The sequence below is a fragment of the Cygnus atratus genome, chromosome 5, assembly GCF_013377495.2.
Source record: "Cygnus atratus isolate AKBS03 ecotype Queensland, Australia chromosome 5, CAtr_DNAZoo_HiC_assembly, whole genome shotgun sequence".
NCBI classification, from domain to species: Eukaryota; Metazoa; Chordata; class Aves; order Anseriformes; family Anatidae; genus Cygnus; species Cygnus atratus.
Genome location: NC_066366.1, coordinates 47,205,273 through 47,221,155, shown reverse-complemented (window position 1 = coordinate 47,221,155; position 15,883 = coordinate 47,205,273). Strand labels below are relative to the sequence as shown.

The window sequence follows — 15,883 nt, the reverse complement described above, 5'->3', positions numbered from 1 at the left end:
TGACTAATAATGTTTTCATTTATGCAGAATACGACTACCATTCAACCAAAGTTATATTTAAGTTTCAAAAACTCCTCTGACTAGCTTAAGAAATCTAGAGAAATAGTAGTATACAGTAGACTTAAAATAGGCCAATCGAGAGTTATTTGATGAAGTAATTCTTGAAAAATGTTACAATTTTCCTAACTATAGGCTTCATTTGACCAATAAATGAAGTTTTGGATGAAAGTTACTCCTCTACTTTTACTCCCAAAGCACAAACAAATGGCTGTGTCTGTCAGCAGCACATTTTGTGATAAAAATTGCAGGCAAAAGCAAATTCCATTAAGTTAATCCCATCAGAATTTGCTTGTGTCTGACTTGAAAAGTTACTAATCAGAGAAATTCACTGGATAGCTGCACTTGTGCAAGACGTCACGGAGTAATCCAGCAGCATACGCTGTGTATTGTACGGATGTCTCTGTGGGCACGGCACCATGACTCAGGTGAGCAGAACACCAGCTCGCAGTCACAGCTTTGCCCAGAACTCTCAGGCCTGAGCACTGAGAGCTGCAAAAAACTCAGTCCTGCTTGATGACTTTGTGCTGGCTTCTACTGCTTCAAGAAACTCAACATTACATAGTCCCACGAACCTGCATTTTGAAGGTGTTTCAAGATTTAGTGCCAAACCAACCAGCAGACACCATCTATATATATGCACAGAGAAAGAGACACACACACTATATTATTTAGTTTGTATTGTACAGATTGAAAAGATCTCTTCTGTTATTTTAATTTGTGCCTACACGGAACCCTCCCCTCGTTTCCATCAGTGTTACATTTTCCACCTTCTCATATTTCTAACTGAAAGGACACAGCCAGCCCCATGCAGAATGCAGATCAGGGAAACCTCGATCCACTGCTGCAGAGGATGTTGCAGAGCACAGCCTGGAGCAAAACAGCACATAGGTTTAATGATTTGAATCCTGTTTACTTCAGCACATATTTCTTTTGAAGCACGCAAGAAATCTGCAATGAAATGGGACTGATCAGGTACTTAAGTTCTAGTGCAATTTAAATTATTTGCTGAAAGAAGGTGGGATTAGTTTTATCATGGGACTAAAAGTCACTTAGTAGACTGTTTGACCAAGAGACAAATTAAGGATACATTTAAGTGACTTGTGAGCACAGATTTTAGTTTGGTAAAAAGTTAAGGACAGCGATTAACATTTCCCAGTTTCTGTTAAAATACACGGTTATGGTTCAAATTTAACTTACAAATGTTCTTCCTTCTTTGAAGATACATTATTTTTCCACTTCCCTGCTAGTCAAAGGCAACTTCAGTTTCTCAATAATCAAAATAGTATTACCAAACTAATGCTTGACTGTAAGAATTTGTTTGCTGAAACAGCAAATAAAGGAATACAGAGGGGAAAACTAAATGAAAGAAAACAAAACAAACAGCAGCTCAGGAGGCACAGGTGTGTTAACAGCCAGACCACCCTTCAGATTAGCACAAGAATTTTCTGCAATGCAGGAAAAATCTAAATAAAATGGTGGTGTCTGTAAATATATGAAGCATTTCTACAGTGTTTTAGAATCTTTGAAGCCTGCACAAACTGCCTAAACATAACAGCAGCCCCCATGCAGCAATGATGATGACTTCCCCAGCACTGTAACATAAAAGTGACAGAAGTGTGCGTGACTGATTAACAACAGGCATATGATTTCATTGCTGTTCAGATATGTGCCAATCGCTGGTTGTGGGAGTTAAACAGCCCGATGCAGAAGACTGGATTAGAAAAACAATGCTTTTTAGAATTACAGTATTCAGATTATTTGAGGTCATACTACAAATCTGTGACTACATTAACTAACTCCTAAAATTACTTAAATACCTTGCAAGGTATTTAAGGTGTAAGTAAATACCTTGGAGGTTTATACCCAGAATACGGGAAACAGATAGGGTTAATTCTTCAGTATTTTTATGGAAAAAAATCTTAACCTTATTTGAACTCTTAAAAGATCTACATGCAAATCTTAAGTTGTATAGTAAATAATAATGATTTTTTATTTTTGCTGATAAACTTATAATATTTTTATTTTTCTCTAGCAGCCTTACTAGATAAAATAGAGCCCCTGATATGAAACAAGTACAAAACTCTGGTTCTTCCTTTACAATGACAAACCCAGGTGTGAACAAGAAACTCTGCAAGAAGTACAACAGGACAAGAAATAAGACATCCCACCTATTCTGTACTAATTCTGGACAGACGATGCATGGACACAACTATCTCACACGTTATTGACAAATATGATGCATGCCACCTCTTTTGTAAACTGTGTAAGCAATTCAATGGCTTTTCTGCCAATTTTGCTCACGCCCACAGATTTCTAGGTTAGCACAATAAGGAATTAACAACTTTGCCTGTGCTAATCCCTGCTGTCTGTATGGATGTGTGGCTGTGAAGCTAGACGTCAAGCTGTCCACTTACAAAATACTTTGTGTAACTTTCTACACATACAAGTAATAGATTCCCATTGAAACCAATAAACATTATTTCATATTTTGAGCTAATTTATATTCTTTCGTGTTTGCTTGCTGCAACCTGAATGAAATTTAGACCTTTTACCTTACTTATTCTAATTTTATGGTTTATAGACGATCAGCATCCTTTCTGACTGTCCATAAAAATGTTTTAAGAAACAAGAATACGAAGGGTATGAATCCAAGTCAAAGAAAGGATAGATCTGTAATAAAATTGCTTTCACACTATGTAAAAAAAACATCTACTATGGGGACTGAAATAGCATTTATATATCTATATATATAAATATGGATGCACAAGATCCTAGTTTTCGCCCAGGAGTTCCTAGTTCCATGTAGTATTAGACCTCATGTTAAAACTCTGTTATCAGACATCTTTTGGAGTGACATCTGTCACTAACTCAAGGCTTGATCTGCCACCACACAGACGCAACCTGGAAGCACGGTGTTATCTCACTAGATCTGGCCTTATGCAGCTGTATGTACTTTTGACATTACCGCACAGCACTGAGTAATTCCACCCATAGTTTTATACCGTTCATGCCATCAAGCTCCCATCTAAGAATATTTCAGGTGTTTTCCAAGAGCTAGAGTTGGCTTGTGCAGACATATTCTCATATTTACGCCTGTTTTATCGTGTATGGCGAATGCCCCTATGACTATTCACAGGAACAGCCACAGCCGATCAAATCTGGGGAAGGAATTACTTTCTACCAGCTTCAAAGCTTCCAAGCCTCTTATTTTCGCTACGTTTGCACCAACACCCCACCAGGCCACAACCCTCGGACCCACACCCGAAAGCCACCTCAGCGGTACTGCGCACACAGAACCCGCAGTAAATCAGCGTTTGAGCTTCAGACCCGCACCAACTCGGGAGAAAGAGACACGCTGGCCCCGCAGGGGACCGAAACACAGCGCCCGAGAACGGGGCGGCTCACGGAGCCCACCCGAAGCCGCCCACAGCGGCTGCAGGCCGGCGGCCAAGCCTCGCCCGCCCGCGGCACCCACCGGAGCCCCCCTGCGGGAGGGCGGCAGCTGCGGGCAGGGCACACCCCGACTCCCCGCAGCCCCGGGGCAGGCCCCGGCACCCCGTTCGGGCAGGCCCCGCCCGCCGCCCGTTCCCTCGCCCCCCGCCGCCCGTTCCCTCGCCCCCCGCCGCCGAGCCCCGCACCTCGGCCCCGCCTGCTGCCGCCGCCGCTCTCCATCCCGACGCCCATGGCTGCCGCCGGGCCCAGCGCCCGGCCCGATGGCGGCGGCCGCCGCTCTTCCCCCGCGGCGGGCGGGCGGGCGGAGCGGGGGTTGCCATGGCCACGGCAGGGGCCCGGCGCCCAGCCCGCGGCCTCCAGGGGCCGCGCAGCACCGGCCTTGCGTGGGGCGGGCCCGGGGGCGGGGGGCGCTCACCCGGCCTGGGCTGCGGCCCGGCCCGGCACTGCCGCGTGTGTGCGCGGTGGTGCCGTAACTCGGGGTAAAGGGGAGTCCCCGGTGGCTAGAAGCCTCTTGGAGCGATACGCTGCTGTCTAGCAAAAGTTTTGCCACCTCAGTGAAAGGTGTGCGGCTTGACTGGAAGTCAATAATCGCTGCCATTGAGCGACTTAAGCCAAATTACTCGTATTTTAGAGGGCGGAGTGGCAAACACAGAACCTTCCGCATTTCCAGTGTGGTGCACGGAATTTCAAATAAACAGCTCTTTAGAAATGATCCACAAGCATGAACTTTTGGAAAGTAGAATCTGATCCTATCACTGATCCATCTATTAATGCATTTGTTTTTAGTTTTTGAAGAAATGATAGGTTTGTATTGAGTTTTTGTCAAGTAGGTTGCTATTTTACCCAACGTGAAATCTCCCTAGCATTTTTGCAAGAAAATCCTTCATTTTGAGTGAAGCTCCCTGATCAGATAGGGTTGTGTAGTCACCTGCACAGCTAAACACCTCAGAAAAGGGTGTTGTTCCAGCTAGAGTGAGGAGGTTTGGGAAGAAAAGCTTTGTACTTGCGTCACTTTCTAAGGAAAGTGACGTCTTTCATTAATAATGAAATTAGAATTATATATTTGTTTCTGTTGTGGAAAACTACTGTCCACACATTAGTTGATGCATGCATTTTGAAGGAATTAAGATATTTTAGCTCAGTTTCGTAATTAACAAGTCATTTCTAGGAAGTTGTCACTCAGTAATTAGTCCAATCCAAAGAGAATCACAAAGTTGCAGTGATGAAAGAAATGCCACTAAAAGGTTTTTCTTCTTGCCAGTAGGAAGGTGCTTCATTTACCTGTTCACACTTCAACGTGAGTTGTTGAAGAGATGTTGAAAGGAAAGGCATTTTAATTACAGTACAGGCATTATACCTGTAGGTCATTCACCTTCGTGATCTGGAAACAATTATTAATTGTTCCCTTAAAATTATTAACTGGTCCCTTCCAACTCGGATATTCTATGAATTAGAGATTAAATACAGGTGTTTATGTGATTTGCTACCCTTTCTTATGTTCCAGGAAAATAGTTTGAATGTAGTTCACAATCATGGCAAAAACAGGAAGACGATATTTTAAAACAATTTATTCCTTCTTTTTTTCTCATTCAAAACTCCCAGGAAGTCACAGAAGCAGGCGTATTCATGCTGGATGAAACCTGGGGTTTATCCACCCCAATACCTTCTGTGTGACACTACCTTCTACCAAATATTTTAGAAAACTTTTCAGTAGCCAATGTTTGAATGTTGTGCGCATAGCTGAAGTTTATTGCTAACACCTAACAGTTGGTGTGCAGCCTGTGGCTTCACTTCAAAGCTTCGTTAGTTTGTGATAATTTTAGATATTCCTATTAGCTGTGTGAGGTACTTTTTGGATGTGGCCTTAGTTCTTGTGTTCCACATTATAGTGATTATTTTGACAATCTAATACCACTTTCTGTAAAATCAGCTCTAAAATTAGTAAGTTTAAAATTTATCTGAGAAAGGACAGGAGAGAAAATACATGCCTTCGAAGCCTCATGGTCCCCATTCCCTTTGTCTTCCTGACTGTTTTTCATAAGGTTTCTGTTCTCATGGTGTTTCAGCTTCTGTCAGCCATTAGGCCACAAATACCTTACCTTTTTGTCAAAACTAAATCATTTGTTAGCATTTTTTTCTCTTGTGCCTCTTTTGGATGTAGGGCACTGGTATCATGGAGAGTATCTGATCTGTCAACTCCTCTGTGCGCAAACTGCAAATCCAAAAGGCCATGAATCAAACAACTCTCTCATTTTCGCTCTCTCTCTCCACCCTACCCAAAGCAGATTTTTGATCACATGTAAAATTAGGGGAAAGGGTTTCTGAAAATCAGTTCCCTTAGTTTTTGTCTTTCAGTGCCTCTGGCTTAGACTTCTTTGAAATAATTCATGTAGTTAAACCAGTAGATTGTGGAGGTAGAGACAGTCCTAAAACAGTTTCCATTTGAGATAACTGATGATACAACAGGGAATGTTAGGTGCATGAGAGGTCACCTCTCTGTGGTATCCCGACCATTAGTTGTAGTGTGCTGTATTGGCTGCAGATATCATCCTACTGAAAACATGTCTCTCCATCTCTCTTTCCAAATGAGTTGCTCATAGTAATATTTTTATATTTAATGTTTTTTGTTTTACTGAATTCTTATTTTCAATTTCCTGAATTCTAAGTGTATTGTACCCAACACACAGTAAGTAGTCTGTTCTCTCTGAGCCTAATAATGTATTTCTCATACTGTCCCTCCTATTGTGCCTATACTTTCCACCATGTAGATAATTAAAACACCCAAATGTGAGCGTTTTTAGAAACATATCACAACTGTTCCCCTGGTTTCTAGGCAACGCTGAGGGAATGTAGCATTTTCCACTAGTTCCCTCTCAATCAGCAGCATCCTAGAAATGTCCCAGCTCTGAAATTTTTGACCTCCTATGGCAACACATACGAGAGCTTTATGTGTCTGTAACTGATCTGACTCGCAGTCCTTACATACTGTAAGTGTAATTAAAAGGTAACCCAGCTATATAGCTGTATGTTCACACATTAAGTCCTGCAACATGTACTAAATAAAAATAAGCCTTAAAAGAAATTGAATCAGTCGTGGACTTTGATCCGTCAAAATAAGTTCAGAAATAAATAAAATGAATTGCTGCAGAGAGCCTACCATTGTCAAAGAAACAGCATGACAAAACCTGTAAAATTTGTCCTTTCCCAATTTGGAAAGAGGAAACACAGCACTGAATGGTGTTGGCTGTCTTTTTCAGGAGGGCATTTTCCCCTTTTCCTTGGAATGCATTACAGCAGAACATGGTTTTGAAGTGCATCTGCACTGGGTGAGGATGAAAGCAGCAGGAATACGTTACGTGAGTCACATTCGCAAGTATAGATGGGCACCTGTCCTTATCCTGACATGGGCTTACGGAGCTATTACAGACTCACAGAATGGCCGAGGTTGGGGGGAGATCATCTAGTCCAACCCCCCTGCTGAGCAGGGTCACCCAGAGCACATTGCGCTGGATGGCATCCAGGCGGGTTTTGAATATCTTCAGAGAAGGAGACTCCACAGCCTCTCTGGGCAACCTGTTCCAGTGCTCTGTCATCCTCACAGGTGACATTACCTACTTGCACACTACATCAGCCCAGTGCATCATCTGACAGAGACACCTACTGTTCAGTAAATTTACAGTTAACAGTATTTAGCAACAAAACAGGATTCTTAAGACCAAGGTAGTGTGTATTTTTGTGGAAGAAACAAAGTTGTTAGAGAAAAGGATGTCAAAAACAGAAAACAGTCCATATGATGCTTACTTTATTTTGCACATTTAGCACAGACACAGGCCTGGTTTCCTCTGAAAAAGAGTGTGTATCAGGCAGTACTTCAAACAGTTACCGTCTCATTTGGGACAGAGAGCAATTCATAATGTCAGAACTCCACGTTTCTGGGATTTGGCCTTCTTGGAAAAAAATGCTTGGGAATTGCAGTCTGCAGTTTTTTGGAGAGTCTTTGCTTGTTTCAAACCACTGATTTTCTTTCATGCTCTGTTTTCCTTACAGCTGTCTATCAAAGTAAGCCTGAACAGGCAGGCAGAAGACATCCCAAAAAACAGATCTGCACACCGTTTTCCTACAGAAAAGCCCTAAATTCATCACACTGTGTACTTTATGATGGAAATAAGTCTCCTGGGTTTTCTTGAGTTTTTATTTAGATCCATGATCCTTAGTTTTGGCAGCAGTGCCCTGTATCCGTGCAGCTTCGTCACCCGCCTGTGCCTCAGGGTGTCAGCCTTCCAAAACACTGGCTGCTGCTCGCAGCAGGCAGCTGCTGATTTGCAGCAATCCCCAGCAGGCACATTCAGACCATTACCCTCGCAATCCGTTCTACAACTGTCTAGAAAGCAAAACGTTTCCCTGAAACATCAGAGGAAGCAGTGCTTTCTGAATGCTTTTAAACAAGCTGTCTGGGCAGATTTTTTTGCCACCTACTTAGGAAATTCATGTGTCAGGCAAATGGAGTAGCTCTCACACAGTTGGCATGAGGGCAAAAAAGAAATGACTGAAGTAACTACTGAAATAAAGCTTTTTTTTAAGCACACTTTTCTAGAAGGAATTTCTTTTTGGCCTCATGTTTGCCATTGTGCTGCATGTGTTTTGGTCACTCGGTCCTTAGAGTTATTTAAAATCATGTAGTCTTGAAATATCTTTGCTACTTTCAAAATAATACAAAAGTTACATTTTCTGACAGGGCTGGAGACTCCCTTTCTTCATGGCATCACACTTAGTTGTTTTGTTATTGCTTGTATGACAACAGTAGTCAGAGATTTCTGTAAAGGCTAGGGCCCTACTGGGAATGAAGATGCTGAAACAATTAAGGGGAGATGGTCCGTGTCTTAAAAACTGCAGGTTTTAATATGCTATAATTTAGAATGCAATAATGGAGCTAAGTTAAACTAAGAGGGAATGTGATAAAGAAGATGAGAGGAACTAGAGGGATGTATTAAGGTTTCTATTAGCACAGTGTTAAACCACTGTACTACTTGTCACCTTGGAAGAAAAGGTCTCCCATGCAGTACAAGTGAGTACCACCAAAGCCCCTTCAGGAAGCTGCTGTGCAGAAGTACTCTGTACATCAATTCTTTCTCTTCAGTTCTATATAGAGTCATATCATGCATCTATCCCTGTGATACAACAATATTTTTATATGTGGCAGGGAAGAAACATATAAATTGTAGAAGATGTTATTCTTGGCTATAATGTAAAAAACAGTAGCTGGGGTGACTCAAGATCTGCTTATATTTATTCTTACACTGTGTCATTTTCTGTTTATCTGCTGTTCCCATGAAAGTTTACAGACAGGAGGCTTGTACGTGAAAAACTGTCCTTTTTTAGCGCTGGTTGCCTGAGAGCTGCTCTTTTCTCATTACTTTATTTGAACTATTGGGTATTAAAGAATACAGACTACAGCAACTAATGGTGTAATTGGAATTTTAAGGGGAAAAAATGTAAATGTCATAACCCAGTTGTCTAAACCATAAGATATGTTTTATTCTCTAGTAGATATACCTATTGTGTCACATGGAAATGCTTACTCATAGTAATTAAAGAGAAAAAGGATGAAAACATATTTTCATATTTCACTAAATAATGGAGTAATATGACTCAAATTTGACATATATAAATGACACAGCTGTATTAAACTCAGTGAATGTATTCCTGCTTAGGCCAAGATGGGTTGTCTATGTCTACTCAGCCTACAGCAGGCAGACAGAAGAATGTCGATGTGGCATCTGGTGTGGTCCATCTACCTTCTACACAGCCATTACAGTGTGCTCGCACTCACCTAGCAGCATGTGAATCCATGCATGTGCTTGAACAAATGGGGTCCTGTGCGCTCAAGAGAGTTCCTTTAGATTTGACAAGGTCAAGAGGAGGGATTGTCAAGGGTAGCTTTAGAATTGCCTACAAAACACAATACATACGTACTCTAATTTTCCATGGCAATCTCCTACATTTTCAGTATCTGCATGACTTTGTGTGTGAATGTGAAATACAATACAATTTTACTAGTAATAGGCTGAAATTCCCAACTGGAATCTTTTTTTTTTTTTTTTAAATTTTGGATTAAAAAGGCACTGTAATGACATTGCCTGTGTGTTTACACATACTGGAAGATGAAAATGACAGACTGAGAAAATATCTTGCATGCCATGTTTCATAAGTAATAGCAGTTTCTGTCACCTTAACCACTTGTAACTATGTGTGAAAGAAAACAATGGGCAAGGAAATGGCAAGAATCAAAATGGAGGGTATGAAGTTTAACTCTTGCAATGAAATCATCTAAGAGTAATTTTTCTGCGGAATCATTTCATTAATAGTAAAACAAAACATCTTAGGAAGAAGTACAGTATGTATGTTCTGTTACATTGTCTAGGATTTTCCTTCAACTAAAATTTATATTCCAAGGAAAAAATCTGCTATTTACTAAATTTGTGAGTTGATACTGACATCGTAAGACTTCAGGAATATCCATGTTCCAATTGAGACAGAACCTGAATTTGGTATAAGAACACTTCCCCTTCCCCATAAACATGTTATGTGCATCAATAAGAAAAGGGAAGTTCAGTTTGATGGATGTTTCACAGACCCAAGAGTCAGGATGCTCAGAGCCCGTTTACAGCCTGTCAGTGACTTGTGTGACCTTGTGTACACACCGATTCGGGTGCCTGAGTAGGTTGCAGTCTAAGTCACTTTAATGGGATTCATAGCTTGTAGTAAAAATGGAGATGCTTAAGAGTTAGCCCACTTGCCTGCATATTTGGGATGAATCTTTTTGCACTGTGCTTTTTTATCAATAGAAACAGAAATGACACTTATCCTTTGAGTAACAAATATCAAAACTGCAGATTACATGATATGGATGAGTGCTAAACATAGAATTATATATATTTTTAATCTACTGTCACAGAAACCAGTTAGGAAAGGATGACTTTTAATATTAAATGTGAATATCAGTGGCTGTTAAAATGATATCATAATGGAGTATAGCAATTCCACACAAGACTAGAAGGGGTTGAAATTACTCTCAGTAAGCAAACCAGTTGCAGAATATAGAAATAAAGGAAAATATGACTAGGATAGGGAGAGGTCTTATGTTCTATGATGGTTTCTTTAATGACAGGCAATAACATTATAGAAATCTCTTCCATAAACTGCTCAAGCTCTGCCTGAACAGTTTTATGCTTTTAGTCTTGCAGCCCTATTTAAAAGTTTGCTCAAATATTTAATTTCTTATATGACTAGAAATATTTAAATTCATTATGAGTGTACGTTAATGTACCAGTATTAGTCTCAATGCTAAATAATTTTTCATGTTCTTCTATTCACTGAGAAGTGGCTAGAGTTAGACTTCCCCTCCCCCAATTCACGTTGTTTTCCTCATCTGTTCTAGTAAGATCTGTGCTAGAAACCTTTATCTGATTCATGTGAATTTTCTTTTCCAAGACTTCCCATGTTCAGTTAATATTCCCATATCTCTTTCCTCCTTTGTCATCTACTGTTATAATAACAATCCTTACTTGTCCTCCAATGTATGCCTTTGCAGTTGGTGCTACTAATACATTTTATACTAATTTGTACCACACAAGTTTGCAGTACTAATGAGTACCTTCTAAATTGTGATTTGTTCCTTCTCAGTATTGGCAATACTTTCCAACTTCTGTCATTCCCATATTCTATACATTATAAATATGCACAGTTAGCTCGTAAAAAATATGCTGTGGAAATACCAGAAATGTTCCCAGACAGGTCTTCAAGGACCAGCACCAGTAACCTCTCTCTAATCCGTGTAATTTACCTATCAAGAAAACCTGTCAGTACTTGTATTCATTCTCATCTTCTGCACCTTAAGTAATGATTTCCCATAATACTCTATAACGTTAAAATGTAGGTAGATTACGCCCACTGTATTAAATTCGTTTCAAGGTGTTGAACTAGTGTGACATGATCAACTGTTAATAAAACCCAGTTGGGTTGTATTTCACTTACTAATTACTTCCACATAGCCTGGGTTTCTGTTTTCTTTAAAGTATATCCCTGAATAACTTTGAGGTCAAACTAGCAGACCTGTCACTACCTGGATCATTTTCCTCTTTTCTATGTTTCACCTTGAGCTTGGTCATGTTCCTCTCCCCCATGCAATTCTCTTTTCCATCTTTCAGTTTTCTTGGAACTCTGGAAGGGTTTCTGGAGAAACTGTTGTGGACTAAGCTCTTTCTGTCTCATCGACAAGGACCAATGTCCTTCATCTGTAAAGATCTGAGACACCTGACAGCCACAGAACAACGCACTCTTCAGTAAGTACCCAGTAAGTGCTACATGAATAAATAACACTAGCTGGAAAATATTAGTAGGCTCTTTTCACTCTGGCAGAAGTTACAGGGAGGGAATTTCTATTGAATTTACTGGAGGTGTAGTATTGTTAATCACTATTCTAAGTCTAGGGATTGAGGAGGTAGCAGTTTAAGACACTAGTTATTTGATTTATTAAAACTTAATGCAAGTTTTATATAGCCTCAGTTGTTCCTGGCCTTAACAACATCAGCAATTTTTAAGGTGGAATAAAATACCTGAGAAAGGAAGATGACATATAAAGCAAAGCACTCCTCCTGAAAACAAAATGGAGGTGAACACAAGACTGTGTAAGACTGTTGTCTTCACACTAGCAGGTGTGGAGATATGCTTTCCTTGTTGCTCTGGAATTGTCTGAAGAAAAGATGGTCCTTTCAGTAATTTTGAGGCAATAGCAAAATCTTTGATTTAAAAAATCAGAAGTGGGATTGAGGATAGTTCAGCCCTTTCAATTCCTTTTTTTATGTGTAAAAAGAAAATGATTGCCATTTCATTTGCTGAAAATAGAACTAGGGTGTTTTGTTTGTTTTTTCTGTTATTTTCATTTGAAGATTTCAGTGGCTATTTCTTTTGGATTTCATTAAGTTTTGTGGATCACGTTACTGGTAAAGAGTTCATATTTTTTGTGTTTCTGTGTTGTGGCTGCTGCAGTGATACTGATCTGAAAACTTGATTCTCCAAAATAATGAAACGTATAGCTATATCAGTTTACTTTTGTCTGGAAAACTGAGTCAGTTCCCATGGCAGCCTCTGCAGCTCTGAAGATGCTATGGGCTGTCAGACTGTTGTGTATCTGATTTTTGCAACAGCTGGATTTCCTCCTACTACTATGTGTGAATCAGAAACAACTGCTAACAAAAACAAGTTGACTGCCTTTTATTACTAACCTCTGATTAATGAATAATGAATGTGATGGTAGAGGATAAAATAGCCCAAAAATAGATCCTTGCTTTAGCAACATGATTGCTCAAGCCAAACCTTAAATATTATTCATTTTTGAAAATTTCATGAAAAACAGCCATATCTTACAGAACTTTCACGCACAAGGCACGTATTTGCTGCATTTCAAAGCTTGTTGTTTTGTAAATTATTTTTTTAAAGAAAAACCAAACTTGTTTAAATATCCATCCAAAATCAGAATGCAACAGAGCGAAACCAAATCCTGTCTTCCATAAAGATGTCACACCTCTGAACCAGAAAAAAAAATAAAAATGTTGAAGAGTCAAATACCATTTCTTTTCTTTCAGGGTTTGTCACTGCTTGAGTACTTATTTCACTGCTTCAGTGAGTTTCCTGTAAGTAATGGGGAGACAATAGGATCCCAGCTTTTCTGTAGCTTGCCTTGAATATATGTCTTTATCCAGTTAGGAGAGAAACAAATACGTTACTATGTGAAAAAGCACCGGAAAGCAATAAAAGTTGCAGTAGATTTTTAATGAGCATGTCTGTGTTTCAGTTTTGGTTACAGCTCTTCAAGACAGCGAAATAAAGATTGAAAAGACAAAGAGAATTATGGGAGTGAGAAAAATGAAGTTGACATACAAGGATAAACTGACAGGTATAGATTTCTGTGATTGCATAATATGAAAAATTAAAGAGCTTTTATGATTTGTTCTTTTTAGACTGTTACAAAATCAGGAATGAGATATTAATTATAATTAAGGGATGATGCTATGTTGCCAGAAAATAATATGGAGTTCTGATTTATAACTCAAGTAGCCAGCATGCATAACTTATTGATATTTGTGGTAATTGAGAGAGAAGGTGGTTTTATGCATAGCATATTTTGCATGGAATGAACTGCTGGAAGGGGTGTGTATTTTACCAAACAAAATCTAGGAACGTATACGTGTATGTCTTGATTCATACATTATTTTTTTTTTTTAAACAACGGTAGTTTTCAATATACTAGTTTGGGTTCTTACATCATAAAATTACCTTCTTTTTCTGACTAAGTGTTTGGGCTTTGGAAAATCTCATTTTCATTTTTCACTCTATTCAAGATTCTCATGAAATTAAATTAGATGCTATGCCATTCTATATACCAATAGCTTCATCTGTAAATGGTCATAATAATATTTGTTCTAAAAGGTTTCCATGATTCGTATTTGCTAGAGGTGTGTTTTCAGATACTCAGGGTGAAGATGCCAAAGAAAACAGAATTAGCTGTATTATGTTTCTCCTTGAAGAAGCAAGTACAGGCATTGGCAAAGGCAAGGTATTGATCTATCTGACAGGGACCTGTAATGGCAAACTTCCACGCCTGTTTATATATTTAGTGGCATCTAATATTAGTAGCATCAAATTTCTGTCAACATTTATATAATCATAGCTGCACTGAGTTCCAGCTTGGCATTCAGAAAGCTTGCATCATAAATGTACAGCTACTAGTGTACATAAATGTACACTACTTTTGAACTCTACAATGGGGTCAATTTTTACCACTGTCTTTGTAGATAACCAATTATGATGATGACAGGGTCTACATTCGCTCCGTCTTCTTCCTTTACTCAAAATGCTTGCCAACATAGTTCCATTACCACAGTTACAGTACTGAGGGATTTGGTGTTATGTGCTTAAAATGAGATTCACAAGATATTCAGGTACCCAACTGCCATTGACTGTTTTGGAGTTGGTTGCTTAAGTAACATTGGCAACCTGGGCTCTAGTAATTTGTAAGTATGGATCAGGAATAATTGTTTTGGATTCCTGAGTTTTTGAGTGGTCAACTGGAGATGATTTAAAGGGACATCTTTGTCTCAGAATAAGTACTCAGTACACTCTGAAAACAGCTTTCTTTTTTTTTTCTTTTTTTTTTTTTTTCCAAGGTATCTTCATCTGGGGATAGAAAATCACTTGTCACTTTTGAAAGCTTTGGTTGACAGCTGCTGTAATAAAGCAGTCACCAATCCCCAATACTCTTTAGTATTTCAAAGAAGTGTTCTAAATGAGGGGGAGGTCTTTCCTTTGATAGACAGCCTTGTGAAACTATTTCTTTGTGACAATAAAAAAAAAGAGTGCTTATCTGAGTTGTACATGCATTTTTTAGTACAAGTAATTTTGATCTGTCTGTTCAACAACCATGTTAAATCTCTGAGCTAGAGATTACCCACATTGTGTTGTTTGTATAGTAATGAAGCAAATTAGAACTACTAAATTGGATCTTTATGGACAAATACAATGTAGAGATGAAAAAATATATGTAATGGTTTATGTTGTTCCTTTTAAAAAAGATCCCAAGATTTTTCTATATTTTACATACAGAAGTTACTGCAGCTGCTTTAGAGCCATAGGAATGCATTCCTGAATTACTCCATAAAAGGCTTAAATAATATATGCATTCAAAATCTAAATGTACAAAGGAGGCTGCTTGTAGAGAACCTGCAATTGTTAGTTTAGGAAGTTTATACATTTTTCCATTATTGAGCATAGACATGTTATCTCAGTACAATTCCCAATTTACATAACCTCATAATACCGTTATATCCTCAGACTACACATAGTCCAGGAGCTTACTGTAGTTATATAGGGCGACACACTCCTTTTCATGGGTAGCAAAATGAAATGCATGTCACCTGTTGGTCTGTGGGCTGTAGCAGATCTGCTAACTGTGAGAAGCCACTGCGTATGGGTTGATTCACAGTGAGCTTCTCACTTTGGTGAGAGTATGCTGTGTGTGAATAGCACTGCAGTCACTTGCCATGTTACATCTAAACTGTTGTAATCCCACTATATCTTATCTCACAATATACTACGAAACAGTTAATGAAATGAAGAATATGATCATCAGGGTAGTTGTTGTAGATGGTGACATTATATACTAGGATGAATCTTGTCATTTCATTACTTTCTTTTTTTTTTTACCAAGTTCACTAGGTTCCACTCCTGAGTTTGTGTTTGTACTTCTTATTCGTGGCTATATATATGTGCATGTGTATGATTTGTGTAGAAGCTCAAATTGGGATGCCTCAAA

At 39.1% G+C, this 15,883-nt stretch overlaps 1 protein-coding gene across 3 annotated transcripts in view; it reads right to left on the bottom strand.

Annotated features, from left to right (window-relative positions):
- Window positions 1–3,818, bottom strand: part of SPATA7 (spermatogenesis associated 7) — a 41,565-nt gene extending 37,747 nt beyond the window's left edge. For all 3 annotated transcript variants that reach the window (XM_035539637.2, XM_035539640.2, XM_035539639.2), the window contains exon 1: window positions 3,699–3,818. In XM_035539637.2, the coding sequence (XP_035395530.1) occupies window positions 3,699–3,744 (46 nt within the window). In that variant the 5' untranslated portion in view covers window positions 3,745–3,818. The remainder of the gene's footprint in view (window positions 1–3,698) is intronic.
- Window positions 3,819–15,883: the final 12,065 nt, after the last annotated feature.